A 27500-nucleotide genomic window follows, 5' to 3' on the forward strand; every position below is an offset into this window, starting at 1 on the left:
TGATGGTCTCACCTGGTACTGTGTATCACCTGGTACTGTATCAGGTCTGATGGTTCACCTGGTACTGTATCAGGTCTGATGGTATCACCTGGTACTGTGTATCACCTGGTACTATCAGTTCTGATGGTTCACCTGGTACTGTATCAGGTCTGATGGTATCACCTGGTATTCTGTATCACCTGGTACTGTGTATCACCTGGTACTGTATCAGGTCTGATGGTTCACCTGGTACTGTATCAGGTCTGATGGTATCACCTGGTACTGTGTATCACCTGGTACTGTATCAGGTCTGATGGTTCAGCTGGTACTGTATCAGGTCTGATGGTATCACCTGGTATTGTGTATCACCTGGTACTGTATCAGGTCTGATGGTATCACTTGGTAATGTATCAGGTCTGATGGTTCACCTGGTACTGTATCAGGTCTGATGGTATCACCTGGTACTGTATCAGGTCTGATGGTTCACCTGGTACTGTATCAGGTCTGATGGTATCACCTGGTATTGTGTATCTAGGTCTGCTCCAGCTCCTTACTGCTCGGACGTCCCGCAAGTTCCTGGCCTGCCGTCTGACTCCTGACATGGAGACCAAACTACTGTTCATGACCTCCAGGGTAACGCAGACACACACCCCCCACACACACACACACACAGACACACCCCACCCCCCCCCCCCCACACACACACACACACAGACACACCCCACCCCCCCACACACACACACACACACACACACACACACACACACCCCACCCCACACACACACACACACACACACACACTAGGGCTGCTCGAGTATGGGTGAAAATCATAATCACGGTTATTGTGGTCAATATTGAAATCACGATCATTCAAAGGGTTATTTTTGAGTTTGAATACACGTTGTATTAGTTCAGCATGTCTCTCCCAAAAAGAATTTTGCAACTGAGAAGTTTAAAAAATTACACAAAATGTTCACAAAGAAAATTTCGAAAAACTTGATTATGTTAATTTTGTGATCGTATGACGCTGAAATCGAAACCGCGGTCAAAGTTCGATTAATCGCCCAGCCCTCACCCACACTCACCCACACTCACCCGCACACGGGGAGAGCTCTGTAGGTGACCAGTGACTGTGTGGGTAGGTGCGGTTCGGGCAGCAGAAGCGCTACCAGGAGTGGTTCCAGAGGCAGTATCTGTCCACGGCGGAGAGCCAGTCCCTCCGCTGCGACCTGATTCGCTACATCTGTGGCGTGGTCCATCCCTCCAACGAGGTCCTGAGCTCTGACATCCTGCCGCGCTGGGCCATCATTGGCTGGCTGCTCACCACCTGCACGGTAAGACCAGGAAGAGCACGGCCATTCAGATCCATGAAAGCTGTAACATGGTACATACTGGGTGTGGGGAGGATTTATAGCTGAATATCATTCATCATATCATTCATCAACAATGCATCATCAATAATGCCATTAGTCACCCTGTCACCAGTCACCCTGTCACCCGTCACCCTGTCACCCGTCACCCTGTCACCCGTCACCCTGTCACCAGTCACCCTGTCATTCATGAGTTCCTCTGTCTCTCCAGTCAAACGTTGCGGCCTCCAACGCTAAGCTGGCTCTCTTCTATGATTGGCTGTTCTTCAGTCCTGAGAAGGACAGCATCATGAACATAGGTACACACACACATTCTCTCTTTGTCTCTGTCTCTCTCTCTCTCTGTCTCTGTCTCTCTCTGTCTCTCTCTCTCTCTGTCTCTGTCTCTCTCTGTCTCTCTCTCTCTCTCTCTGACTGTGTGTCTATGTCTCTCTCTCTGACTGTGTGTCTCTCTCGCTCTCTCTCTCTCTCTGACTGTGTGTCTATGTCTCTCTCTCTGACTGTGTGTCTCTCTCTCTCTCTCTCTCTCTGACTGTGTGTCTCTCTCTCTCTGTCTCTCTGTCTCTCTCTCTCTCTCTCTCTCTCTGTCTCTCTGTCTCTCTCTCTCTCTCTGTCTCTCTCTGTGTCTCTCTCTCTCTCTCTCTCTCTCTGTGTCTCTCTCTGTGTCTCTGTGTCTCTCTCTCTCTCTCTCTCTCTCTGACTGTGTGTCTCTCTCTGTCTCTGTCTCTCTCTCTCTCTCTCTCTGTCTCTCTGTCTGTCTCTCTCTCTCTCTCTCTCTCTCTCTCTCTCTATGTCTCTCTCTCTCTCTCTCTCTCTGACTGTGTGTCTATGTCTCTCTCTCTCTGACTGTGTGTCTATGTCTCTCTCTCTATGTCTCTCTCTCTCTCTGACTGTGTGTCTATGTCTCTCTCTCTGACTGTGTGTCTATGTCTCTCTCTCTATGTCTCTCTCTCTCTCTGACTGTGTGTCTATGTCTCTCTCTCTCTCTCTCTCTCTCTGTCTCTCTCTCTCTGACTGTGTGTCTATGTCTCTCTCCCAGAGCCTGCTATCCTGGTGATGCATCACTCTATGAAGCCTCACCCGGCCATCACCGCCACTCTGCTGGACTTCATGTGCAGGGTAACACACACATACCACACACACACACACACACACACACACCACGAACACACACACCATAACAACACACACACCCCACGAGCGCACACACAACCGTAAGATGAACCCTAACTCCTGTTTCATCTCCTCTACTTATTTCTCCTCCTCATCAAGCTCTCTCCTTTCCTTCTCTCCTCCCTGTGTCTCTCCTTCTAAGCTGTCCTCTGTCCCTCTTTCTTTCTCCTGTTGTCCTTGTCTCTCCTCTCTCCCCTCCTCTTCTCTCCTCCGCTCCCCTCTCCTCCCTTCCCTCCTCTCCTCTCCTCCCTCCTCTCCCCTCCTCTTCTCTCTCTCTCTCCTCTCCCCTCTCCTCCCTCCTCTCCTCTCCCCTCCTCTTCTCTCTCTCTCTCTCCTCCTCCTCTCTCCTCTCCCCTCTCCTCCCTCCTGTCCTCTCCTCTCCCCTCCTCCTCTCTCTCCTCTCTCCTCTCCCCTCTCCTCTCTCCTCCTCCTCCCCTCCCCTCCCCTCCTCTTCTCTCTCCTCCCGTCCTCTCCTCCTCTCCCCTCTCCTCACCTCCTCTCTCCTCCTCCTCTCTCCTCCCCTCCCCTCCTCCCCTCTTCTCTCTCCTCCCCTCCCCTCCTCCTCTCTCCTCTCCTCACCTCCTCTCTCCTCCTCCCCTCCCCTCCCCTCCTCTTCTCTCTCCTCCCGTCCTCTCCTCCCCTCCCCTCCTCCTCTCCCCTCTCCTCACCTCCTCTCTCCTCCTGCCCTCCCCTCCTCTTCTCTCTCCTCCCCTCCCCTCCTGCCCTCCCCTCCCCTCCTCTTCTCTCTCCTCCCGTCCCCTCCTCCTCTCTCCTCCTCCTCTCCCCTCTCCTCACCTCCTCTCTCCTCCCCTCCCCTCCCCTCCCCTCTCCTCCCGTCCTCTCCTCCCCTCCCCTCCTCCCCTCTCCCCTCCTCTCCACTGACCTCAGATCATTCCTCATTTCTTCCCCCCCCTGGAGTCCCAGGTGCGTCAGGGCGTCTTCAACTCCCTGACCTTCATCATGGAGAAGAGAGTCCTCGCGTAAGATCTCTCTACATATATATATATACTGTTCCCTAACCCTTAGCCTGTACCCTAACCCTTAACTCATACCCTATACGTGTACCTTAACCGTCATCATGGAGAAGAGTCCAGCGTAAGCTCTAGATAGACTGATAGATAGATATACCCTAAACCTATACCCTGTACCATTAACCTTAACCTAACCCTTACCCTAACCCTGTACTCTTACCCTAAACTTAGCTTTTACCCTTATGGCGCGTTTCCACTGCAGGGTGCGGAACGGATCGGATCGCAAAGGGTCGGGTCGGGTCGCGTTTCCACCGCCAAAAGTGGGCGTGACCCGGACTTTGCCGTACCCGTTCCGGCCCCATTCTCGGGACTCCTCCGTTGCGGTACCCAAAACGAGACCAGACGCCTGAAAGGGTCCCGTGAAATTCTAGCTACACCCCCCCCTCCGTTGATTGGTCGACAGAATCGTCACTTCCGGGTGACGCGGGGATAAAAACAAACAAACAGTAGCCTCGAGGTATTATTCTTTACAATTAACATGTCGCGTAAAAAGCTTGCTTGGCCGAACAAGGAGGTGGAGACGTTCCTCTGCATTCTTGGGGAGGAAGACGTTGTTTACTATGTTTACGTAGCTGCCGCGGCGATCGACATCCGGCCTACCACCAGGTACTGTCGGCGGTGGAAACGCGACCTCGGAACTGAGCTGGGCTATACCGCCCCCTCCCTACCGCACCTTTGCGATCCGATCCGTTCCGCACCCTGCAGTGGAAACGCGGCATTAACCTAACCCTTACCCTTAACCTAACCCTGTGCCCTTAACCTAACCCTTACCCTTAACCTAACCCTGTGCCCTTACCCTTAACCTAACCGTGTGCCCAAACCCTGTACTCTTACCCTAAGCCTACCTTGTACCCGTCCCTTACCCTTAACCTAACCCTTACCCTTAACCTAACCCTGTGCCCTTAACCTAACCCTTACCCTTAACCTAACCCTGTGCCCTTACCCTTAACCTAACCCTGTGCCCTAACCCTGTACTCCTACTCTGAACCTAACCCTTACCCTAACCCTTAACCTTCACCATGGTGAACCTAGTCGTAGCAGTAGATTGTACGTTATTCAAATACTTTGTTTTAACCACTTGAACCGTTTCAGAGACGAAATGAAGAGACGCCTTCATCAAATGTCTGCTGACAGCCTGTTGTTCTGCGTTATGACATGTTGTTCTGCGTGGTGACAACCTGTTATGACATGTTAGTCTGCGTGGTGACAGCCTGTTATGACATGTTGTTCTGCGTGGTGACAGCCTGTTATGACATGTTAGTCTGCGTTATGACATGTTAGTCTGCGCGGTGACAGCCTGTTATGACATGTTGTTCTGCGTGGTGACAGCCTGTTATGACATGTTGTTCTGCGTGGTGACAGCCTTTTATGACATGTTGTTCTGCGTTATGACATGTTGTTCTGCGTTATGACATGTTGTTCTGCGTGGTGACAGCCTGTTATGACATGTTGTTCTGCGTGGTGACAGCCTTTTATGACATGTTGTTCTGCGTGGTGACAGCCTGTTATGACATGTTGTTCTGCGTGGTGACAGCCTGTTATGACATGTTGTTCTGCGTGGTGACAGCCTGTTATGACATGTTGTTCTGCGTGGTGACAGCCTTTTATGACATGTTGTTCTGCGTGCTGGTCTTAATAAAGTCTGTGTTAACTGTACCCTGTACTGTACCTATACTGTATCCTTTACCTTGTACTGTATTTTGTACTTTATTATTTGATTACGTTTTATTGTTTGTTGTACTGTTTTGTCGTCCGTCGTAATCCGTGCATGATGATTTACTGTCTCGAAAAATATGTGTGACAAATATTGAAAATGAATATCTATCTATAATATGTGTATCTATCTTTATGGATGTGTATATATATAAATATATGTGTGTAGACATATATATATATATTATATATATTATATATACATGTATTTTTTTAATGCATATATATATATGTATATATATATATATTATATATACATGTATTTTTTTTATGCATATATATATATGTATATGTGTAAATCTATAGATGATATATATCTGTGTGTATATAGATATACTGTCCATCTATATCTATAGATGCATATCTATTTGTGTATAGTTATAATATATATTATCTACATATATCAATAGATGAAGATGTCCATCTATATCTCTCCATTGATGCATCATTCTGTACATAGTATATGGATCCTTCTATGTCTACGTTCTTGTTGACTCTGAGGCAGGAGAAGCGTCACTAAACCAGTATTGTTTGTCTTGTTGTCTTGTAGCAGCAGCCATGACAGACGCACAAATACCCTGAAGTGAGGCTCAGACAGCTCTCCTGACCGATGCATGATCACGACCTCACATTCAAACCCTTTGCATTCCAGCTATTACTATTTATTCCCATGTAATTTTCTCTCTCTCTCTGTCTCTCTCTCTCTCTGTCTCTCTCTCTGTCTCTGTCTCTCTCTCTCTCTGTGTCTCTCTCTGTCTCTGTCTCTGTCTCTCTCTCTCTCTGTGTCTCTCTCTGTCTCTGTCTCTGTCTCTCGCTCTCTCTGTGTCTCTCTCTGTCTCTGTCTCTGTCTCTCGCTCTCTCTTTCTCTCTGGTTCTCTCTGGCTCTCTGGCTCTCTGGCTCTCTCTCTCTCTCTGTCTCTCTCTCTCTCTGTCTCTCTCTCTCTGTGTCTCTCTCTGTCTCTGTCTCTGTCTCTCGCTCTCTCTTTCTCTCTGGTTCTCTCTCACTCTGGCTCTGGCTCTGGCTCTGGCTCTGGCTCTGGCTCTGGCTCTCGCTCTCGCTCTCTGTCTCTCTGTCTCTCTCTGTCTCTCTCTCTCGCTCTCGCTCTCTGTCTCTCTCTCTCTCTGTCTCTCTGTCTCTCTGTCGCTCTCTCTCTCTCTGTCTCTCTGTCTCTCTCTCTCTCTCTCTCCAGCCACCTGGCTCCGCTGTTTGATAATCCCAAGCTGGATCGTGAGCTGCGCTCCATGCTGAGGGAACGTTTCCCCGAGTTCTGCACCTCCCCCTCGCCCCCCACCGAGGGTAACCCACACGCTGTAGTCTTTAAGCAGTGCTCCACATGTTTACGGGGGTCACGTTTATCATGACGGTCGAGGGTCGGTCGGCCGTCTGCACGTCGTGTTAAAGTTTCTCGACTGATCCCGTTCACAGTGAAGATGGAGGAGTCCGTAACCATGGAGATGGACAACAACGTCCTGGACAAGGAGGAGGGTTGCTACGACGCCACCGAGGCAGCCTTCAGCGACGACGAGGAGGAGGTGAACAACAAAGGTGAGCGTTGTCTCCAGGTGGTCCCCCCCCCCCCCCCCCCACCCGAGTCGGAGGTCTAAGCGGGACGCCCAGTGACCCAACAGCCAATTACCTTTCAGGGAAGAAGCAGCGGGAGTTCCGCTTCCAGCCAATCAAAGAAGAGATCATCGAGGAGCCGGCGGACATCACGCCCTTCCAGGACCAGCTGGAGGACGTGATGAAGGACAAGGTCCTGCAGCTCCAGAAAGCTAGGTAGGCCTACCGCCGGGGTTAGGACTGCTGTACACGAGGTAGGCCTACCGCCGGGGTTAGGACTGCTGTACACGAGGTAGGCCTACCGCCGGGGTTAGGACTGCTGTACACGAGGTAGGCCTACCGCCGGGGTTAGGACTGCTGTACACGAGGTAGGCCTACCGCCGGGGTTAGGACTGCTGTACACGAGGTAGGCCTACCGCCGGGGTTAGGACTGCTGTACACGAGGTAGGCCTACCGCCGGGGTTAGGACTGCTGTACACGAGGTAGGCCTACCGCCTGGGTTAGGAGTGTTCTACACGAGGTAAGCCTACCGCCTGGGTTAGGACTGTTGTACACGAGGTAGACCTACTTGCTGTTTATTTGTAGGACTGTTACATACAAGGTAGTCCTACCGCCTGCTGTTAGGACTGTTATATACAAGGTAGGCCTACCGCCTGTCTATATTTAGGACTGTTATATACAAGTAAGGCCTACCGCCTGCTGTTATGTAGGACTGTTGTGTACAAGGTAGATAACGACTCCTCCTCTCCTCTCCAGCGATGCAGAGAACCAGTGCGAGGTGATGCAGGACATCGTAGACCTCATCCTGGAGGTAAGAGGAGGACCCACTGTCCCTGCTCTCCACCCTGGAGCTCTAGCCCACCGTAAGCCTACTCCCCCCTCAGGTCTCACCGTGTCCCACCGTGTCCTCTCTGTGCGTGTGGTGTGTAGGACGACTTTGACCCTGAGCAGATGTCCACTCTGGCCTCCTGCCTGGCTGAGCTGTTCAAAGGTCACTTCAGAGGAGACGTCCTACCAGACGAGATCACCGAGGAGTACGTACCTTGCACGGCATGTGTTTACACGGCGTGCTTTTACACTGCCCGCGTTTACACTGCTTGCGTTTACACTGCATGCGTTTACACTGCGTGCGTTTACACTGCGCGCGTTTCCTGTGATAGTACTGTCTGAATGCTGGTTACAATGTGTTTACACTGTTGCGGTTTCAACGTAATTATACATAAAGTTATTTGTATTTGCAACTCCAATGAACTGTGTACAACTCTGCCGGGTGTAGACCCTCGCAGATTATTGTTTTACAATTAACGTGTGTGTGTGTGTGTGTGTGTGTGTGTGTGTGTGTGTGTGTGTGTGTGTGTGTGTGTGTGTGTGTGTGTGTGTGTGTGTGTGTGTGTGTGTGTGTGTGTGTGTGTGTGTGTGTGTGTGTGTGTGTGTGTCAGGTCTCTGGAGGAGTCGGTGTGTAAGCCGGTGTGCCTGGTGTTCAGGAACCTGTGCACCATGCAGGAGGACAACAGCGGCTTCTCGGTCCTGTTGGACATGCTGGCCGAGCTGTACCAGAAGCAGCCCAAGATCGGCTACCACCTGCTGTACTACCTCAAGGCTAGGTACTACCGTCATACTACTACCTCAGGCTAGGTACTACCGTCATACTACTACCTCAGGCTAGGTACTACCGTCATACTACTACCTCAAGGCTAGGTACTACCGTCGTACTACTACCTCAGGCTAGGTACTACCGTCATACTACTACCTCAAGGCTAGGTACTACCGTCATACTACTACCTCAGGCTAGGTACTACCGTCATACTACTACCTCAAGGCTAGGTACTACCGTCATACTACTACCTCAGGCTAGGTACTACCGTCATACTACTACCTCAAAGCTAGGTACTACCGTCATACTACTACCGTCATACTACTACCTCAAGGCTAGGTACTACCGTCATACTACTACCTCAAGGCTAGGTACTACCGTCATACTACTACCGTCATACTACTACCTCAAGGCTAGGTACTACCGTCATACTACTACCTCAGGCTAGGTACTACCGTCATAATACTACCTCAAGGCTAGGTACTACCGTCATACTACTACCGTCATACTACTACCTCAAGGCTAGGTACTACCGTCATACTACTACCTCAACGCTAGGTACTACCGTCATACTACTACCTCAAGGCTAGGTACTACCGTCATACTACTACCTCAAGGCTAGGTACTACCGTCATACTACTACCTCAAGGCTAGGTACTACCGTCATAATACTACCTCAAGGCTAGGTACTACCGTCATACTACTACCTCAAGGCTAGGTACTACCGTCAAACTACTACCGTCATAATACTACCTCAAGGCTAGGTACTACCGTCATACTACTACCTCAAGGCTAGGTACTACCGTCATAATACTACCTCAACGCTAGGTACTACCGTCATAATACTACCTCAAGGCTAGGTACTACCGTCATACTACTACCTCAAGGCTAGGTACTACCGTCATAATACTACCTCAAGGCTAGGTACTACCGTCATACTACTACCTCAAGGCTAGGTACTACCGTCATAATACTACCTCAAGGCTAGGTACTACCGTCATACTACTACCTCAAGGCTAGGTACTACCGTCATACTACTACCGTCATACTACTACCTCAAGGCTAGGTACTACCGTCAAACTACTACCGTCATAATACTACCTCAAGGCTAGGTACTACCGTCATAATACTACCTCAAGGCTAGGTGCTACCGTCATAATACTACCACCTGATGTACTACTTCAAGGCTAGGTATTACTATACTCAGTGTGTGTTCTCGGTGTGTTCTCGGTGTGTACTCGGTGTGTACTCGATGTGTTCTCAGTGTGTGTACTCGATGTGTTCTCAGTGTATACACTCAGTGTGTGTACTCAGTGTGTGTACTCAGTGTGTACTCAGTGTGTGTGTTCTCGGTGTGTACTCTGGTTACTCGGGTTGTGTACTCAGTGTGTGTACTCTGTGGTTACTCGGGCTGTGTACTCTGTGTGTACTCTGTGTGTAACGTGTGTGTACTGTGTGTGGGGCAGTAAGGCAGCGATGGGGAAGATGAGTCTGTACGAGTCGTTCGCCCAGGCCACGGCGCTGGGGGACCTCCACACCTGCCTCATGATGGACATGAAGGCCTGCCAGGAGGACGACGTGAGGCTGCTCTGCTACCTCACGCCCTCCATCTACTCCCAGGTAGAGACATAGATACACAGCTGCTGCCCGGTAGAGACATAGATACACAGCTACTGCCCGGTAGAGACATAGATACACAGCTACTGCCCGGTAGAGACATAGATACACAGCTGCTCCCAGTTAGAGACATAGATACACAGCTGCTGCCCGGTAGAGACATAGATACACAGCTACTGGTAGAGCTAGAGACATAGATACACAGCTACTGCCCGGTAGAGCTAGGGACATAGATACACAGCTACTGCCCGGTAGAGCTAGAGACATAGATACACAGCTACTGGTAGAGCTTGAGACATAGATACACAGCTACTGCCCGGTAGAGCTAGAGACATAGATACACAGCTACTGATAGAGCTAGAGACATAGGTACACAGCTACTGCCCGGTAGAGCTAGAGACAAAGATACACAGCTACTGGTAGAGCTAGAGACATAGATACACAGCTACTGGTAGAGCTAGAGACATAGATACACAGCTACTGCCCGGTAGAGCTAGAGACATAGATACACAGCTACTGCCCGGTAGAGCTAGAGACATAGATACACAGCTACTCCCAGGTACTGTAGATCTAAAGATATAGATACACATCTACTCCCAGGCAGAGCTAGAGATATAGATACACACGTCTACTCCCAGGTGCTATAGATGCGTAGGTATAGATATATAGACATAGATATATAACCTTCCCTTTGTATGTGTCTTTGTGTGTAGTTTCCAGATGAGACCCTGCGTAGTGGAGAGTTGCTTAATATGATTGTTGCCGTTATCGACTCAACACAGGTAACTATCAACTACCACCCACAACCAAGTATCAACTACCACCCACTACCATGTATCAACTACCACCCACTACCATGTATCAACTACCACCCACTACCATGTATCAACTACCACCCACTACCATGTATCAACTACCACCCACTACCATGTATCAACTACCACCCACTACCATGTATCAACTACCACCCTCTACCATGTATCAACTACCACCCACTACCATGTATCAACTACCACCCTCTACCATGTATCAACTACCACCCTCTACCATGTATCAACTACCACCCACTACCATGTATCAACTACCACCCACTACCATGTATCAACTACCACCCACTACCATGTATCAACTACCACCCACAACCATGTATCAACTACCACCCACTACCATGTATCAACTACCACCCACTACCATGTATCAACTACCACCCTGAACCATGTATCAACTACCACCCACTACCATGTATCAACTACCACCCTGAACCATGTATCAACTACCACCCTCTACCATGTATCAACTACCACCCACTACCATGTATCAACTACCACCCACTACCATGTATCAACTACCACCCTCTACCATGTATCAACTACCATGTATCAACTACCACCCAAGCATCCACTAAAATCCCTAATTTTGAATTTATATCTGTATGTAAACTATGTATTTCTGTTAAATGTCTCTATTAACTCTCTCTCCATGTGTGTGTTTCTCACTCTCCCACTCGCTCTCTTAACTCTCTCTCTCTCGCTCTCTCTCGCTCTCGCTCTCGCTCTCTCTCCCTGTCTCTAGCTCCAGGAGTTGATGTGTCACGTGATGATGGGGAATCTTGTCATGTTCAGGAAGGACTCTGTACTCAACATCCTCAGTGAGTTACACAGACAGCCAGACAGTCGCTTCTCAAACTGAAGAACAGAGCAACTTGTAGTGAATAACATGGGGGTGCTATGCTAGCTCTGTCCTGAGTAGTGGGGCTGTGCTATGCTAGTTCTCCGAGTGGTTGCTATGGAGACAGTGTCGAGTGGTTGCTATGAAGACGGTGTTGAGTGGTTGCTATGAAGACGGTGTCGAGTGGTTGCTATGAAGACGGTGTCGAGTGGTTGCTATGGAGACGGTGTCGAGTGGTTGCTATGAAGATGGTGTTGAGTGATTGCCATGAAGACTGTGTTGAGTGGTTGCTATGGAGATGGTTGACTGTGTGGTTGTGTCTTGTAGTTCAGTCTCTGGACTGGGAGACGTTCGAACAGTACAGCACCTGGCAGCTGTTCCTGGCTCACAGCATCGCCATGGAAACAATCATCCCCATCCTGCACCATCTCAAGTATAAAGGTAACGCACTCATCCCCCAATATAACGGTAACACACTCATCCCCCAATATAACGGTAACACACTCACCCCCCAATATAACGGTAACACACTCATACCCCCCAATATAACGGTAACACACTCACCCCCCAATATAACGGTAACACACTCATACCCCCCAATATAACGGTAACACACTCATCCCCCAATATAACGGCAACGTACTCATCCCCCAATATAACGGTAACACACTCACCCCCCAATATAACGGTAACACACTCACCCCCCAATATAACGGTAACACACTCACCCCCCAATATAACGGTAACACACTCACCCCCCAATATAACGGTAACACACTCACCCCCCAATATAACGGTAACACACTCACCCCCCAATATAACGGTAACACACTCACCCCCCAATATAACGGTAACACACTCACCCCCCAATATAACGGTAACACACTCACCCCCCAATATAACGGTAACACACTCACCCCCCAATATAACGGTAACACACTCACCCCCCAATATAACGGCAACAAACTCACCCCCCAATATAACGGTAACACACTCACCCCCCAATATAACGGTAACACACTAATTTGTGTGTGTCTCTCCAGAACACCCGGAGGCTCTGTCCTGTCTGCTGCTTCAACTGAGGAGAGAAAAGTAAGTGTGTGTCACGCGTACACAGTGTGTGTGTGTTGATGCTGTGTGTGTTGATGTACGTGTGTTGGTGATGTGTGTGTGGGTGTTGTTGAGGCTGTATGTGTGTGTGGATGGTGGTGTGTCGATGTTGGTGTGTGTGTGTGTGTGTGTGTGTGTGTGCGTGTTGTTGATGGTGTGTGTGTGTGTGTGTGTGTGTGCGTGTTGTTGATGGTGTGTGTTGGTGGAGTGTGTTGTTGAGGCTGTATGTGTGTGTGTTGGTGATGTGTGTGTGCGTGTTGTTGATGGTGTGTGTGTGTTTGTGTCAGGCCCAGCGAGGACATGGTGAAGATGGTCCTGAGTCGGCCCTGTAACCATGACGACCAGTTCACCACCAGCATCCTGAGGCACTGGGCGGCCAAGCAGGACGACGCCCTGGGAGAGCACATCAAGACCCAGCTGATCAAGAACAACAACCAGCCCCGCAAACGACAGAGGTAGGGCTGGTTGGCTGTCTGTCTGTCTGTCTGTCTGTCTGTCTGTCTCCTATGTCTGTCTCTCTGTGTCTCTGTCTGTCTCTCTGTCTTTCTGTCTGTCTGTCTCCTATGTCTCTCTCTGTCTCCTATGTTTGTCTCTCTCTCTCTCTCTCTCTCTCTCTCTCTCTCTGTCTCTCTCTGTCTGTCTCCTATGTCTGTCTCTCTGTCTCTGTGTTTGTCTCTCTCTATCTCTCGCGCTCTCTCTGTCTTTATATTAATCCTAATGTGTGTGTGTGTGCAGTCTGCGTAGCTCCAGCAGTAAGCTTGCTCAGCTGACCCTGGAACAGATCCTGGAACATCTGGACAACCTGAGACTGAGCCTGACGCACACCAAGAACAGCTGTGAGTACTGACATCATAATACTACACTATACTACCTTATACTGCTCTAAACATCATAATACTACACTATACTACCTTATACTGCTCTCAACATCATAATACTACACTATACTACCTTATACTGCTCTCAACATCATAATACTACACTATACTACCTTATACTGCTCTAAACATCATAATACTACACTATACTACCTTATACTGCTCTAAACATCATAATACTACACTATACTACCTTATACTGCTCTCAACATCATAATACTACACTATACTACCTTATACTGCTCTCAACATCATAATACTACACTATACTACCTTATACTGCTCTAAACATCATAATACTACACTATACTACCTTATACTGCAGTAAACATCATAATACTACACTATACTACCTTATACTGCCCTAAACATCATAATACTACACTATACTACCTTATACTGCTCTAAACATCATAATACTACACTATACTACCTTATACTGCTCTAAACATCATAATACTACACTATACTACCTTATACTGCTCTAAACTTCATAATACTACACTATACTACCTTATACGGCTCTCAACGTCATAATACTACACTATACTACCTTATACTGCTCTCAACATCATAATACTACACTATACTACCTTATACTGCTCTAAACATCATAATACTACACTATACTACCTTATACTGCAGTAAACATCATAATACTACACTATACTACCTTATACTGCTCTAAACATCATAATACTACACTATACTACCTTATACTGCTCTAAACATCATAATACTACACTATACTACCTTATACTGCTCTAAACATCATAATACTACACTATACTACCTTATACTGCTCTAAACATCATAATACTACACTATACTACCTTATACTGCTCTAAACATCATAATACTACACTATACTACCTTATACTGCTCTAAACATCATAATACTACACTATATTACCTTATACTGCTCTAAACATCATAATACTACACTATACTACCTTATACTGCTCTAAACATCATAATACTAGACTATACTACCTTATACTGCTCTAAACATCATAATACTACACTATACTACCTTATACTGCTCTAAACATCATAATACTACACTATACTACCTTATACTGCTCTAAACATCATAATACTACACTATACTACCTTATACTGCTCTAAACATCATAATACTACACTATACTACCTTATACTGCTCTCAACATCATAATACTACACTATACTACCTTATACTGCTCTCAACATCATAATACTACACTATACTACCTTATACTGCTCTCAACATCATAATACTACACTATACTACCTTATACTGCTCTAAACATCATAATACTACACTATACTACCTTATACTGCTCTAAACATCATAATACTACACTATATTACCTTATACTGCTCTAAACATCATAATACTAGACTATACTACCTTATACTGCTCTAAACATCATAATACTACACTATACTACCTTATACTGCTCTCAACATCATAATACTACACTATACTACCTTATACTGCTCTAAACATCATAATACTACACTATACTACCTTATACTGCTCTAAACATCACTATATGTGTGTGTGTGGTGTGTGTGTGTGTGTAATAATGGGATGTATTCTTTGCAGTCTTCAGTCAGACTCCCATCCTCCAAGCCCTCCAACACGTCCAGGCCAGCTGTGATGAGGCCCACAAGATGAGGTAGGTCACACTAACGCCTCTAGGAACCATAACTAACCCCTATACCAACCATAACCAACCCCTATAGGAACCATAACTAACCCCTATACCAACCATAACCAACCCCTATAGGAACCATAACCAACCCCTATACCAACCATAACCAACCTCTATAGGAACCATAACCAACCCCTATACCAACCATAACCAACCTCTATAGGAACCATAACCAACCCCTATAGGAACCATAACCAACCTCTATAGGAACCATAACCAACCCCTATAGGAACCATAACCAACCCCTATAGGAACCATAACCAACCCCTACACCAACCATAACCAACCCCTATACCAACCATAACCAACCCCTATACCAACCATAACCAACCCCTACACCAACCATAACCAACCCCTATACCAACCATAACCAACCTCTATAGGAACCATAACCAACCTCTATAGGAACCATAACCAACCCCTATAGGAACCATAACCAACCCCTATAGGAACCATAACCAACCCCTATAGGAACCATAACCAACCCCTATACCAACCATAACCAACCCCTACACGAACCATAACCAACCCCTATACCAACCATAACAAACCCCTACACGAACCATAACCAACCCCTATACCAACCATAACCAACCCCTATACGAACCATAACCAACCCCTATACCAACCATAACCAACCCCTATACCAACCATAACCAACCCCTATACCAACCATAACCAACCTCTATAGGAACCATAACCAACCCCTATACCAACCATAACCAACCCCTATACCAACCATAACCAACCCCTACACGAACCATAACCAACCCCTACAGGAACCATAACCAACCCCTATAGGAACCATAACCAACCCCTATAGGAACCATAACCAACCCCTATAGGAACCATAACCAACCCCTTTATGAATCAATTAATATTAATAATAGTGGTGTCACGTTTCATAGTGAAAGATCTTCACTCTCACTTCCCTCTTTGAGCGGACTTCACTGTGGAGGGACCTCAAAGCAAGTGTTCTGGTTAAGGGGAGAGCAATGGGACCGGGGCCTAACTCGTCTCTCTCTCTCCGTCTCTGTCTCTCTCCCTCTCCCTCTCCCTCTCCCTCCGTCTCTGTCTCTGTCTCCGTCTCTGTCTCTCTCCCCCTCCCTCTCCCTCTCCCTCCGTCTCTGTCTCTGTCTCCGTCTCTGTCTCTCTCCCCCTCCCTCCCCCTCCCTCCCCCTCCCCAGGTACAGCGACCTGTTCTCATTGGCTGAGGAGTACGAGGACTTCCAGTCGAAGCCTCTGAAGTCCCGCCGTAAGGCTCCGGCCTCTTCGCCGCGCTCCCGCAAGGGGGCGGCGCCCCCGGCAACCGAGGAGGACAGCGTGTCCAGCAGCGCCTCGGTAACACACGCACATCATCATCGCACACACACACTCACGCACATCAACGCACGCACACACCAACGCACATCAACGCACGCACACGCCAACGCACTACGCGTGAACCTCCTAAGTTGCCGCAATTTGATTGATCCGCTGTCGCGGGATCAGGGATGGGGCAATACCCCATGATTGAGACCTCAAACTCGGGATTTATTTGGTTTTTTTAGCGTTTTTTTTTTTTTTATAATATAATAAAAACCAATAAACCGCTAAAAAAAACAAATTAATCCCGGCAAAAAGTGCCATCTTGTTTATTTGTGGAGTGTTCAAGTGTAGTATATACTAAAACAGTTATTCACTGCGCCTTCGCAAATGATTGTTAAATATATTCCAGGAGGAGGCGGATATGTAATGTGTATATAGTATAATGTGTAAATAAATATATTCCAGGAGTGTATATAATGTTTGTTCCAGGAGGTTGAGTGTGTATATAATGTATATCTGTTTGTGTATAATGTGTATAGATATATAATGTGTTTATATATTCCAGGAGGAGGAGTGTATTATCTGTATATATAGTGTACATAATGTGTACATTATGTGATTATAATATATTTAATATATATAATGTGTTTCTATTCCAGGAGGAGGAAGATTCGAAGCCGAAGGCGCCCAAGAGGAAGAGGAAGTGCTCGTCCGCTGTGGGCTCCGACAGCGACTGAACCAATCACAGAGCAGCGCCATGTGGCGAGGGCCTGTCAAACCAAGTCGGGATGGGGGCGTGGCTACGGGGTGGGGGCGTGGCTACGGGGTGGGGGCGTGGCTACGGGGTGGGGGCGTGCCGATTGGTCCTCCAGGGATCAGAGGTCAGACATTGTGATGCTGCACTTCTTTAACGATCGCCAAGGATTTTATTTGTTTTACCAGCTGGTCTCTTCTCATTGGAGGGTATCAACTCCTCTCTCTCCATTGGACGGTATCAACTCCTCTCTCCTCATTGGAGGGTATCAACTCCTCTCTCTCCATTGGACGGTATCAACTCCTCTCTCTCCATTGGACGATATCAACTCCTCTCCCCATTGGACGGTATCAACTCCTCTCTCCCCATTGGACGGTATCAACTCCTCTCTCCCCATTGGACGGTATCAAGGCCACGTACCCTGGGATTGGATGTTATAAAGGCCTTGACTGGATGATTGAAAAACACTTTTTCACTTATTTCTTTCTACTGACCTATTTTCATAACACAGTTGAGTGCGAACCAATAAAATGGCTGAAAACTGAATGCCTCGTTTATCAGACCAATCGGATGTCTGGGTTTCAACCAGCAGTCAACCAATCAGAGGGTGTGTTTCATAGTCTATATTCCTTCCTAGTTTCAGAAAACGTGTAAACGTTCCGTCATGGAAGACTCTTATACTCATGTAAAGACTCTTATCTAGACTCCATGTCAAGACTTATCCAGACTCCATGTAGACTTATCTAGACTCTCCCAATTTAAATACTTATCCAGACTCTCCATGTAAAGACTCCCCCAATTTAAATACTTATCCAGACTCTCCATGTAAAGACTCCCCCAATTTAAATATTTATCCAGACTCTCCATGTAAAGACTCTTGTCTAGACTCCAGACGGGGGCCGCTGGAGGAAGAGTCTGGGACGGGCCGGGCGGCATCAAGTAGCAATACTGACCAAATCTAAGTTACCGATCGGGCTAGAATGAGAACGTTGGCTGTGTAATCGCTGACATTGCATAGCGGTTGGTGGAAACCGGGACATTTTAGCGTTCTTTGGCTTTTGTCGGGACTCAGGACAACATAAGCGGGTATGAAGTACGCTCTATAAAGTCATTAACCGGCTATTATGTCCACTAGGGATCGACAGTTATGGATTAGCCGTCGATGACCCATACGGGCTGCCTTTTTTCTTGAGCCGATACTGCTTTTGCTCCCTCAATTTACATAGAAATTACAAATTGTATCTATCGGCAAATGCACGTAAAAAACGCCAATGTCGATCCGAAATATCGGCCAGCCGATCACTAATGTCCAGTCTCTAGATAAACACAATGCCGCCGCTCCCATAACGCGCAGGGCCCCAAGTCCTGAGGGGGCCCCCCAAAAAAAAAAAAAAAAAAATAAAAATTTAATTCTTACTTCTGGTTTTAAGTTTGTATTTATGGATACAAACTTAAAACCAAGGCAGAGGGGGGGCCCATGGCAAAAAAAAAAAAAGATATATTGAATTATCCACCAGCCCAGTGTTAGGAGTGTTTCCAGTGGTTAAAGGTCAAAGGTTAATTATGTTTGGAGGAAAAAGCGTTAACACAATACTTCACGATGTTCATTTCTTTATTTGAAAATTCGTAGCAAGTTAAATAAAAGTCTTTAAAATTACGGAATATGTGAGGTGACGTTTGGGGTCACCCGACCGTCACCGCGGGGTCAGCCGGGGGCCGCGCGCCGTCCCGCAGGAGCGCTGCTCTCTGGCTTCAGGATACTTTTCCGCTTGCGGGCTGTCAGTCACCGGGACGGCTGGAGTTTTGAGTTTGTGATGGAAAAGAGATTCCCGCCGACGGCAGCAGGGGCTCGACTCGAGCACCGCGCGGAACCCGTACGGCGTCGTAACCTTCCCCACGTGCGGCAGGGACATGGCTGCGCGCGTCGATTCATCGGTGTCCGCGTCCCCGCTGCGGCGGCGCGTTGCCCCGAGGCCTGAGGCGGGGAGACGGAGGAACCGGGAAGTCGGTCCGGCCCGCCGACTTGGGCCGGGGCTGACGTCAGGGGAGCCCGCGGAGGGCCGCCGTGCGGGGTGCGCGGGAGACGGGATGAGGAAGCGTGGGATCCTCTCCGGGGTCAGGGCGAGGGTCCGCAGGGACCGGGACGGGGGTCCCCCGGGACCGGGACGAGGGTCAGGGCGAGGGGACCGGACCAGGAGCCAGCGGGCTGCGGGAAACTTCATGTTCCTAAGGTCCACTGGCCGGATGGCTCCGGGTTCTGATGAATGGCTCCGGGTTCTGATGAATGGCTCCCGGTTCTGATGAATGAGCGGCTCCGATTTCTGCTGAATGAACGGCTCCGGTTTTATGAATGAACCACAGCTGGACTCAATCACGACGCTGATTGAGGAGGAGGCGATATAAACAACCCGGTGATAAATGTGACCTCACTACCAAGGACGGAATAAAAAGATGAAGAAAGAATATAGATAAACTCTTCTCAACGTCGCATCCATTTCCTTTCACTTATGTAACTGGCCTATTATACTTTTGTTTAAATTGTCTTTCCATCCTTGGTAATGAAGTAATGTTTTTCGAATTGGCCAAGTTTATATCACTGGCTGCATGAAACAACACGGCATCTGAGGCGCGCTTTTTGTAGTCCGTCTTCGGGACTTGTAGTTCCCCGCTGCTGACCGAGACTTCCGTCGTCGCCTGATGACGTCGTGTGGCTGTGGTCGGATCATCTCAGCAACGCGGTTTTCATTTTTAGTACTTGGGAATTTTCCTTCATGTCTTGAAGAAAAATAGGTCAGAGTTTGGTCCAGAATTCGAGCGAAGCCTTTATCGCACCCTAAGCGAAGGAAAGGACCTTGTCCACTATAAACGACGTTGAATGATGGCGGGAACGTTGGACTATAGTGATTGGTTAGGAAATAGGGCCCTCCCCCGGAAACGGTCGAGCTGAGGTCCGACTGGAGGAGAGACGAGGTACTGGTTTCAGACCAGTTGAGAGACGAGGGACCGGTTTCAGGCCAGTTGAGAGACGAGGGACCGGTATCAAACCAGTGTAGTTCTGTACGTTTCATGGGGAACGAAGACGTTCACACCCGGAATTGTAGTTTTAATCCACAAGCGGAAGTCAATGGCGGGTAAGAACCGCGCTCCTTGTGTTGTGTTGTTGTTGTTGTAGTTCTTGTCGTAGTTTATCAATTCTCTGTATAGCCTCCTGCTCCTCATATCTCCTTATAGCCTCCTGCTCCTCATATCTCCTTATAGCCTCCTGCTGCTCCTCATATCTCCTTATAGCCTCCTGCTCCTCATATCTCCTTATAGCCTCCTGCTCCTCATATCTCCTTATAGCCTCCTGCTCCTCATATCTCCTTATAGCCTCATACTGCTCCTCATATCTCCTTATAGCCTCCTGCTCCTCATATCTCCTTATAGCCTCCTGCTCCTCATATCTCCTTATAGCCTCCTGCTCCTCATATCTCCTTATAGCCTCCTGCTCCTCATATCTCCTTATAGCCTCCTGCTCCTCATATCTCCTTATAGCCTCCTCCTGCTCCTCATATCTCCTTATAGCCTCCTGCTCCTCATATCTCCTTATAGCCTCCTGCTCCTCATATCTCCTTATAGCCTCCTGCTCCTCATATCTCCTTATAGCCTCCTCCTGCTCCTCATATCTCCTTATAGCCTCCTGCTCCTCATATCTCCTTATAGCCTCCTGCTCCTCATATCTCCTTATAGCCTCCTGCTCCTCATATCTCCTTATAGCCTCCTCCTGCTCCTCATATCTCCTTATAGCCTCCTGCTCCTCATATCTCCTTATAGCCTCCTGCTCCTCATATCTCCTTATAGCCTCCTCCTGCTCCTCATATCTCCTTATAGCCTCCTGCTCCTCATATCTCCTTATAGCCTCCTCCTGCTCCTCATATCTCCTTATAGCCTCCTGCTCCTCATATCTCCTTATAGCCTCCTCCTGCTCCTCATATCTCCTTATAGCCTCCTGCTCCTCATATCTCCTTATAGCCTCCTCCTGCTCCTCATATCTCCTTATAGCCTCCTGCTCCTCATATCTCCTTATAGCCTCCTCCTGCTCCTCATATCTCCTTATAGCCTCCTGCTCCTCATATCTCCTTATAGCCTCCTCCTGCTCCTCATATCTCCTTATAGCCTCCTGCTCCTCATATCTCCTTATAGCCTCCTCCTGCTCCTCATATCTCCTTATAGCCTCCTGCTCCTCATATCTCCTTATAGCCTCCTCCTGCTCCTCATATCTCCTTATAGCCTCCTGCTCCTCATATCTCCTTATAGCCTCCTGCTCCTCATATCTCCTTATAGCCTCCTGCTCCTCATATCTCCTTATAGCCTCCTGCTCCTCATATCTCCATATAGCCTCCTGCTCCTCATATCTCCATATAGCCTCCTGCTGCTCCTCATATCTCCATATAGCCTCCTGCTCCTCATATCTCCATATAGCCTCCTCCTGCTCCTCATATCTCCTTATAGCCTCATACTGCTCCTCATATCTCCATATAGCCTCCTCCTGCTCCTCATATCTCCATATAGCCTCCTTCTCCTCCTCCTTTGCCTCCTCATCTCCTTATAGCCAAGCAGTACACACTGAAACAAAGAGTTCAGCAAGCTTTTACCAGTCATAATCATTGATTACTCTTATCTATTTATTATTTTGATCTACTGCATCCTTCAATATTGCTGCAGAAAGAGACACACTGACTGAAATATATTAATATGTATTAATATTATTATTACTGATTACTTAACTAGACCCAAGCGATGCATTTCAAAGTGTTTTTACATTTAAAACTTGGAAGCGTAGAAGTGTCTTCTTAATCCATGGCTTATCGAAAACATCTTCTTGGTGATTGTGGTTATGATGTCACACAAATATCTTCTTTCTGTCTTCATCTTCCTTCTAATTAGAAGACGACCATGAATCCTGAACGCAAACGCGTCAAAATCACCCCCCACAATGCACTGCAGCAGTCCCCAGGCTCCTCCCACAATTTACTGCAGCAGTCCCCTGGCTCCTCCCACAATGCACTGCAGCAGTCACCAGGCTCCTCCCACAATGCACTGCAGCAGTCCCCTGGCTCCTCCCACAATGCACTGCAGCAGTCCCCTGGCTCCTCCCACAATGCACTGCAGCAGTCCCCAGGCTCCTCCCACAATGCACTGCAACAGTTCCCAGGCTCCTCCCACAATGCACTGCAGCAGTCCCCAGGCTCCTCCCACGATGCACTGCAACAGTATCCTGGCTCCTCCCACAATGCACTGCAGCAGTCTCCAGGCTCCACCCACAATGCACTGCAGCAGTCTCAAGAGGAAGAGGAAGAGAATCTGCTGGTGGAGGAAGACACGACAGATTCCAGCCTGGTCATCACCATGGGTAAGATGATCTCATTGTTACATTCACACATTATCTCATTGTGACATTATCTCATTGATACATTCTCACATTATCCAATCTTGACATTATCTCATTCTCTCATTGTTACATTGTTACATTATGGGTTGGGGTTACTTGGTTTTCTAAGAGTATAGTTTTGTCTCCCAGACCGTGTGGACCAGGTGGGGGGGCCGGCGGGAGGGGGGCGTGCCCGGGGGGAGAAGAGGAGGCGGAGCAAGATGACATCTGACAGTGAAGAGGAGGCGGAGCCCAGGCTAGAGATGGACCGACTTCTGGACCAATCGCTGGAGACGAAGTCCAGACATCACAAGCTGACCGCCGTCAATGTCAAGAACATCCTCCATGTGGGTCTGCATCACAGCTACACCACAGCTACATCACTGCTACATCACAGCTACACAACAGCTACATCACAGCTACACCACAGCTACATCACTGCTACATCACAGCTAACAACAGCAACATCACAGCTACACAACAGCTACAGCACAGCTACACCACAGCTACATCACTGCTACATCACTGCTTCATCACAGCTACACTGCAGCTACACCACAGCTACACCACAGCTACATCACAGCTACACAACAGCAACATCACAGCTACACAACAGCTACATCACTGCTACATCACAGCTACATCACAGCTACACAACAGCAACATCACTGCTACATCACAGCTACACCACAACTACATCTCAGCTACATCACAGCTACACAACAGCTACATCACAGCTACACCACAGCTACACCACAGCTACATCACAGCTACACAACAGCAACATCACAGCTACATCACAGCTACACAACAGCTACACCACAGCTACATCACTGCTACATCACAGCTACACAACAGCAACATCACTGCTACATCACAGCTACACAACAGCAACATCACAGCTACATCACAGCTACATCACAGCTACACAACAGCTACATCACACGTACACAACAGCTACATCACAGCTACATCACAGCTACCACCAACAGGAAGTGATCCCTAACGAGTGTGTTTGACCAACAGGAAGTGATCACTAACGAGTGTGTTTGACCAACAGGAAGTGATCACTAACGAGTGTGTTTGACCAACAGGAAGCGATCACTAACAAGTGTTTTTGACCAACAGGAAGTGATCACTAACGAGTGTGTTTGACCAACAGGAAGTGATCACTAACGAGCATGTGGTGGCCATGATGAAAGCAGCTCTCAACGAGACGGAGGCTGTGCCGCCCTTTGTGAGTGTCTCTCTCTCTCTCTCTCTGTCTCTCTCTCTCTCTCTGTCTCTCTCTGTCTCTCTCTCTCTGTCTCTGTCTCTGTCTCTGTCTCTGTCTCTGTCTCTCTCTCTCTCTCTCTCTCTCTCTCTCTCTCTCTCTCTCTCTCTCTCTCCCCCCTCTCTGTCTGTCCGTCTGTCTGTCTGTCTGTCTCTGACCCTGTGTGTGCCCCCAGGAGCCCAAGATGACCCGGTCCAAGCTGAAAGAGGTGGTGGAGAGAGGAGTGGTAAGAACCCTTAGCTTAACTTAACCCTTACCTTAACTCTACCTTAACCTCACCATTAGCTTAACAGAGGAAGGGGCCTCTGATTGGCTTGGAAGTCCATCATCTAACCTCTGTGTGTGTGTGTGTGTGTGTGTGTGTGTGTGTGTGTGTGTGTGTGTGTGTGTGTGTGTGTGTGTGTGTGTGTGTGTGTGTGTGTGTGTGTCAGGTGATTCCAGCGTGGAACATGTCCCCCATCAAGAAGGCCTCAGAGGTCAAGGTCAGAGGTTCTATGTTTATGTATAGTCTGATATGTTTATATATAGTCTGATATGTTTATATATAATCTGATATGTTTATCTATAGTCTGATGTTTATATATATTGTATTGATAGTTTTAAATATGGCACAGATGTATTTTGTATACATAGAAAATAGGAACATTTCAACATGAATGAACATAAAGTATTCAATAGATATTTCATATATATTTTCTATTAAATATATATATATTAAAGACATATGGTTAATATATATTATATATGTTTATTAGTTGGATATTCTGTATATTTGACTATATAAAATACATATTTGATTGCTGTTCTTTACTAAATGTATATTATCTATGGTTGATGTTTGGTGTATATTAAACACATATTCTATTGATGTATGTTGTATATGTTTTATATGTTTGGTGTATATTAAGCACTTTATTTCTTTTTGTTTAAAGGCCCCCCAGTTTGTTGACATCCACCTGGCTGAGGAAGACTCTTCTGATGAAGAGTATCACCCAGAGGATGACGAGGAAGATGAGACCGCTGAAGATGTACGTCCTGATCATATGCATGTTATACATGTACAATGTCATATATGTATAATATTACGTATGCTACGTTAACATGTTATCAGGCTTATGTTAACATGCTATCAGGCCTATGTTACCATGTTATCAGCCCTACGTTAACATGTAATCAGGCCTATGTTAACATGTTATCAGGCTTATGTTAACATGCTATCAGGCCTATGTTAACATGTTATCAGCCCTACGTTAACATGCTATCAGGCCTATGTAACATAGGCCTGATAGCATGTTAACGTAGGGCTGATAACATGTTAACATTATGTTAACATGTTATCAGCCCTACGTTAACATGCTATCAGGCCTATGTTAACATGTTATCAGCCCTACGTTAACATGTTATCAGCCCTACGTTAACATGCTATCAGGCCTATGTTAACATGCTATCAGGCCTATGTTAACACACGTTAACATAGGCCTGATAGCATGTTAACATGCTATCAGGCCTATGTTAACGTGCGTAACGCTGGTGCTGCCCCACTCTGGTGTTGACTGGGTAAAGCCCTGTGTATGGATGCATTTCTATGTCTTTATATCTCTATACACCTACATCTCTCTATAGCTATATCTATCTCTATCTGTTCTGTGTTCAGACGTTCCAGGAGAGTGACATGGAGAGCACCGCCTCGTCTCCCAGAGGAACCAGAATACATGAGGTACTGAGTACTAAAGGACACACTAACTCACTGTTACTCACTGTAGAATACATGAGGTACTGAGTACTAAAGGACACACTAACTCACTGTTACTCACTGTAGAATACATGAGGTACTGAGTACTAAAGGACACACTAACTCACTGTTACTCACTGTAGAATACATGAGGTACTGAGTACTAAAGGACACACTAACTCACTGTTACTCACTGTAGAATACATGAGGTACTGAGTACTAAAGGACACACTAACTCACTGTTACTCACTGTAGAATACATGAGGTACTGAGTACTAAAGGACACACTAACTCACTGTTACTCACTGTAGAATACATGAGGTACTGAGTACTAAAGGACACACTAACTCACTGTTACTCACTGTAGAATACATGAGGTACTGAGTACTAAAGGACACACTAACTCACTGTTACTCACTGTAGCGTCTCCTTAACCTTAACTCACTATTACTCACTGTAGCGTCTCCTTAACCTTAACTCACTATTACTCACTGTAGCGTCTCCTTAACCTTAACTCACTATTACTCACTGTAGCGTCTCCTTAACCTTAACTCACTGTTACTCACTGTAGCGTCTCCTTAACCTTAACTCACTGTTACTCACTGTAGCGTCTCCTTAACCTTAACTCACTGTTACTCACTGTAGCGTCTCCTTAACCTTAACTCACTATTACTCACTGTAGCGTCTCCTTAACCTTAACTCACTATTACTCACTGTAGCGTCTCCTTAACCTTAACTCACTATTACTCACTGTAGCGTCTCCTTAACCTTAACTCACTATTACTCACTGTAGCGTCTCCTTAACCTTAACTCACTATTACTCACTGTAGCGTCTCCTTAACCTTAACTCACTATTACTCACTGTAGCGTCTCCTTAACCTTAACTCACTGTTACTCACTGTAGCGTCTCCTTAACCTTAACTCACTATATAGCGTCACCCTAACCCTAACTCATTATAGCACTCACCCTAACCCTAACTCACTATAGCACTCACCCTAACCCTAACTCACTATAGCACTCACCCTAACCCTAACTCACTATAGCACTCACCCTAACCCTAACTCACTATAGCACTCACCCTAACCCTAACTCACTATAGCACTCACCCTAACCCTAACTCACTATAGCACTCACCCTAACCCTAACTCACTATAGCACTCACCCTAACCCTAACTCACTATAGCACTCACCCTAACCCTAACTCACTATAGCACTCACCCTAACCCTAACTCACTATAGCACTCACCCTAACCCTAACTCACTATAGCACTCACCCTAACCCTAACTCACTATAGCACTCACCCTAACCCTAACTCACTATAGCACTCACCCTAACCCTAACTCACTATAGCACTCACCCTAACCCTAACTCATTATAGCACTCACCCTAACCCTAACTCACTATAGCACTCACCCTAACCCTAACTCACTATAGCACTCACCCTAACCCTAACTCACTATAGCACTCACCCTAACCCTAACTCATTATAGCACTCACCCTAACTCAGAATATAGCGCTCATCCTTACCATAACTCACTATTACTCACTACATAGCGCTCACCCTAACCCTAACTCAGTAGCACTACTTGCACTAACCAACCCTAACTCAGTAGCTACATGCGCTAAC

General features: G+C 47.1%; 3 protein-coding genes across 4 annotated transcripts in view; 2 read left to right on the forward strand and 1 right to left on the reverse strand.

The window, feature by feature from the left end:
- Nucleotides 1–17497, forward strand: part of ints3 (integrator complex subunit 3) — a 25720-nt gene extending 8223 nt beyond the window's left edge. The window contains exons 9-30 of one of the 2 annotated variants that reach the window (XM_056582598.1): nucleotides 515–612; nucleotides 1122–1313; nucleotides 1561–1648; nucleotides 2389–2468; nucleotides 3411–3502; nucleotides 5817–5849; nucleotides 6457–6563; nucleotides 6693–6812; nucleotides 6911–7043; nucleotides 7584–7638; nucleotides 7758–7861; nucleotides 8267–8431; nucleotides 9888–10041; nucleotides 10752–10820; nucleotides 11611–11686; nucleotides 12034–12147; nucleotides 12750–12798; nucleotides 13104–13271; nucleotides 13552–13652; nucleotides 15286–15358; nucleotides 16582–16735; nucleotides 17362–17497. In XM_056582598.1, coding sequence (XP_056438573.1) covers nucleotides 515–612; nucleotides 1122–1313; nucleotides 1561–1648; nucleotides 2389–2468; nucleotides 3411–3502; nucleotides 5817–5849; nucleotides 6457–6563; nucleotides 6693–6812; nucleotides 6911–7043; nucleotides 7584–7638; nucleotides 7758–7861; nucleotides 8267–8431; nucleotides 9888–10041; nucleotides 10752–10820; nucleotides 11611–11686; nucleotides 12034–12147; nucleotides 12750–12798; nucleotides 13104–13271; nucleotides 13552–13652; nucleotides 15286–15358; nucleotides 16582–16735; nucleotides 17362–17439 — 2303 coding nt within the window. In that variant the 3' untranslated portion in view covers nucleotides 17440–17497. The remainder of the gene's footprint in view (nucleotides 1–514; nucleotides 613–1121; nucleotides 1314–1560; nucleotides 1649–2388; nucleotides 2469–3410; nucleotides 3503–5816; nucleotides 5850–6456; nucleotides 6564–6692; nucleotides 6813–6910; nucleotides 7044–7583; nucleotides 7639–7757; nucleotides 7862–8266; nucleotides 8432–9887; nucleotides 10042–10751; nucleotides 10821–11610; nucleotides 11687–12033; nucleotides 12148–12749; nucleotides 12799–13103; nucleotides 13272–13551; nucleotides 13653–15285; nucleotides 15359–16581; nucleotides 16736–17361) is intronic. The other variant, XM_056582599.1, reaches the window with a different exon arrangement.
- A 1530-nt stretch (nucleotides 17498–19027) lies between these two features.
- On the reverse strand, nucleotides 19028–19802 carry LOC130375643 (C2 calcium-dependent domain-containing protein 4A-like). The gene has a single exon (XM_056582684.1). The coding sequence runs from the start codon at nucleotides 19676–19678 to the stop codon at nucleotides 19151–19153; it is 528 nt and encodes a 175-aa protein (XP_056438659.1). The 5' UTR covers nucleotides 19679–19802; the 3' UTR covers nucleotides 19028–19150.
- Nucleotides 19803–20182: 380 nt separating this feature from the next.
- Nucleotides 20183–27500, forward strand: part of LOC130376166 (GON-4-like protein) — a 44186-nt gene continuing 36868 nt past the window's right edge. The window contains exons 1-8 of the mRNA XM_056583385.1: nucleotides 20183–20587; nucleotides 22383–22848; nucleotides 23017–23213; nucleotides 24029–24103; nucleotides 24315–24365; nucleotides 24571–24621; nucleotides 25072–25167; nucleotides 25794–25856. Coding sequence (XP_056439360.1) covers nucleotides 22392–22848; nucleotides 23017–23213; nucleotides 24029–24103; nucleotides 24315–24365; nucleotides 24571–24621; nucleotides 25072–25167; nucleotides 25794–25856 — 990 coding nt within the window. The 5' untranslated portion in view covers nucleotides 20183–20587; nucleotides 22383–22391. The remainder of the gene's footprint in view (nucleotides 20588–22382; nucleotides 22849–23016; nucleotides 23214–24028; nucleotides 24104–24314; nucleotides 24366–24570; nucleotides 24622–25071; nucleotides 25168–25793; nucleotides 25857–27500) is intronic.

The sequence above is a fragment of the Gadus chalcogrammus genome, chromosome 22, assembly GCF_026213295.1.
Source record: "Gadus chalcogrammus isolate NIFS_2021 chromosome 22, NIFS_Gcha_1.0, whole genome shotgun sequence".
Classification (NCBI taxonomy): Eukaryota; Metazoa; Chordata; class Actinopteri; order Gadiformes; family Gadidae; genus Gadus; species Gadus chalcogrammus.

Excerpts from the sequence above, each read along its gene's own strand:
- LOC130375643 (XM_056582684.1), bottom strand. The coding sequence starts at position 19,678 with ATGAAGTTTCCCGCAGCCCGCTGGCTCCTGGTCCGGTCCCCTCGCCCT.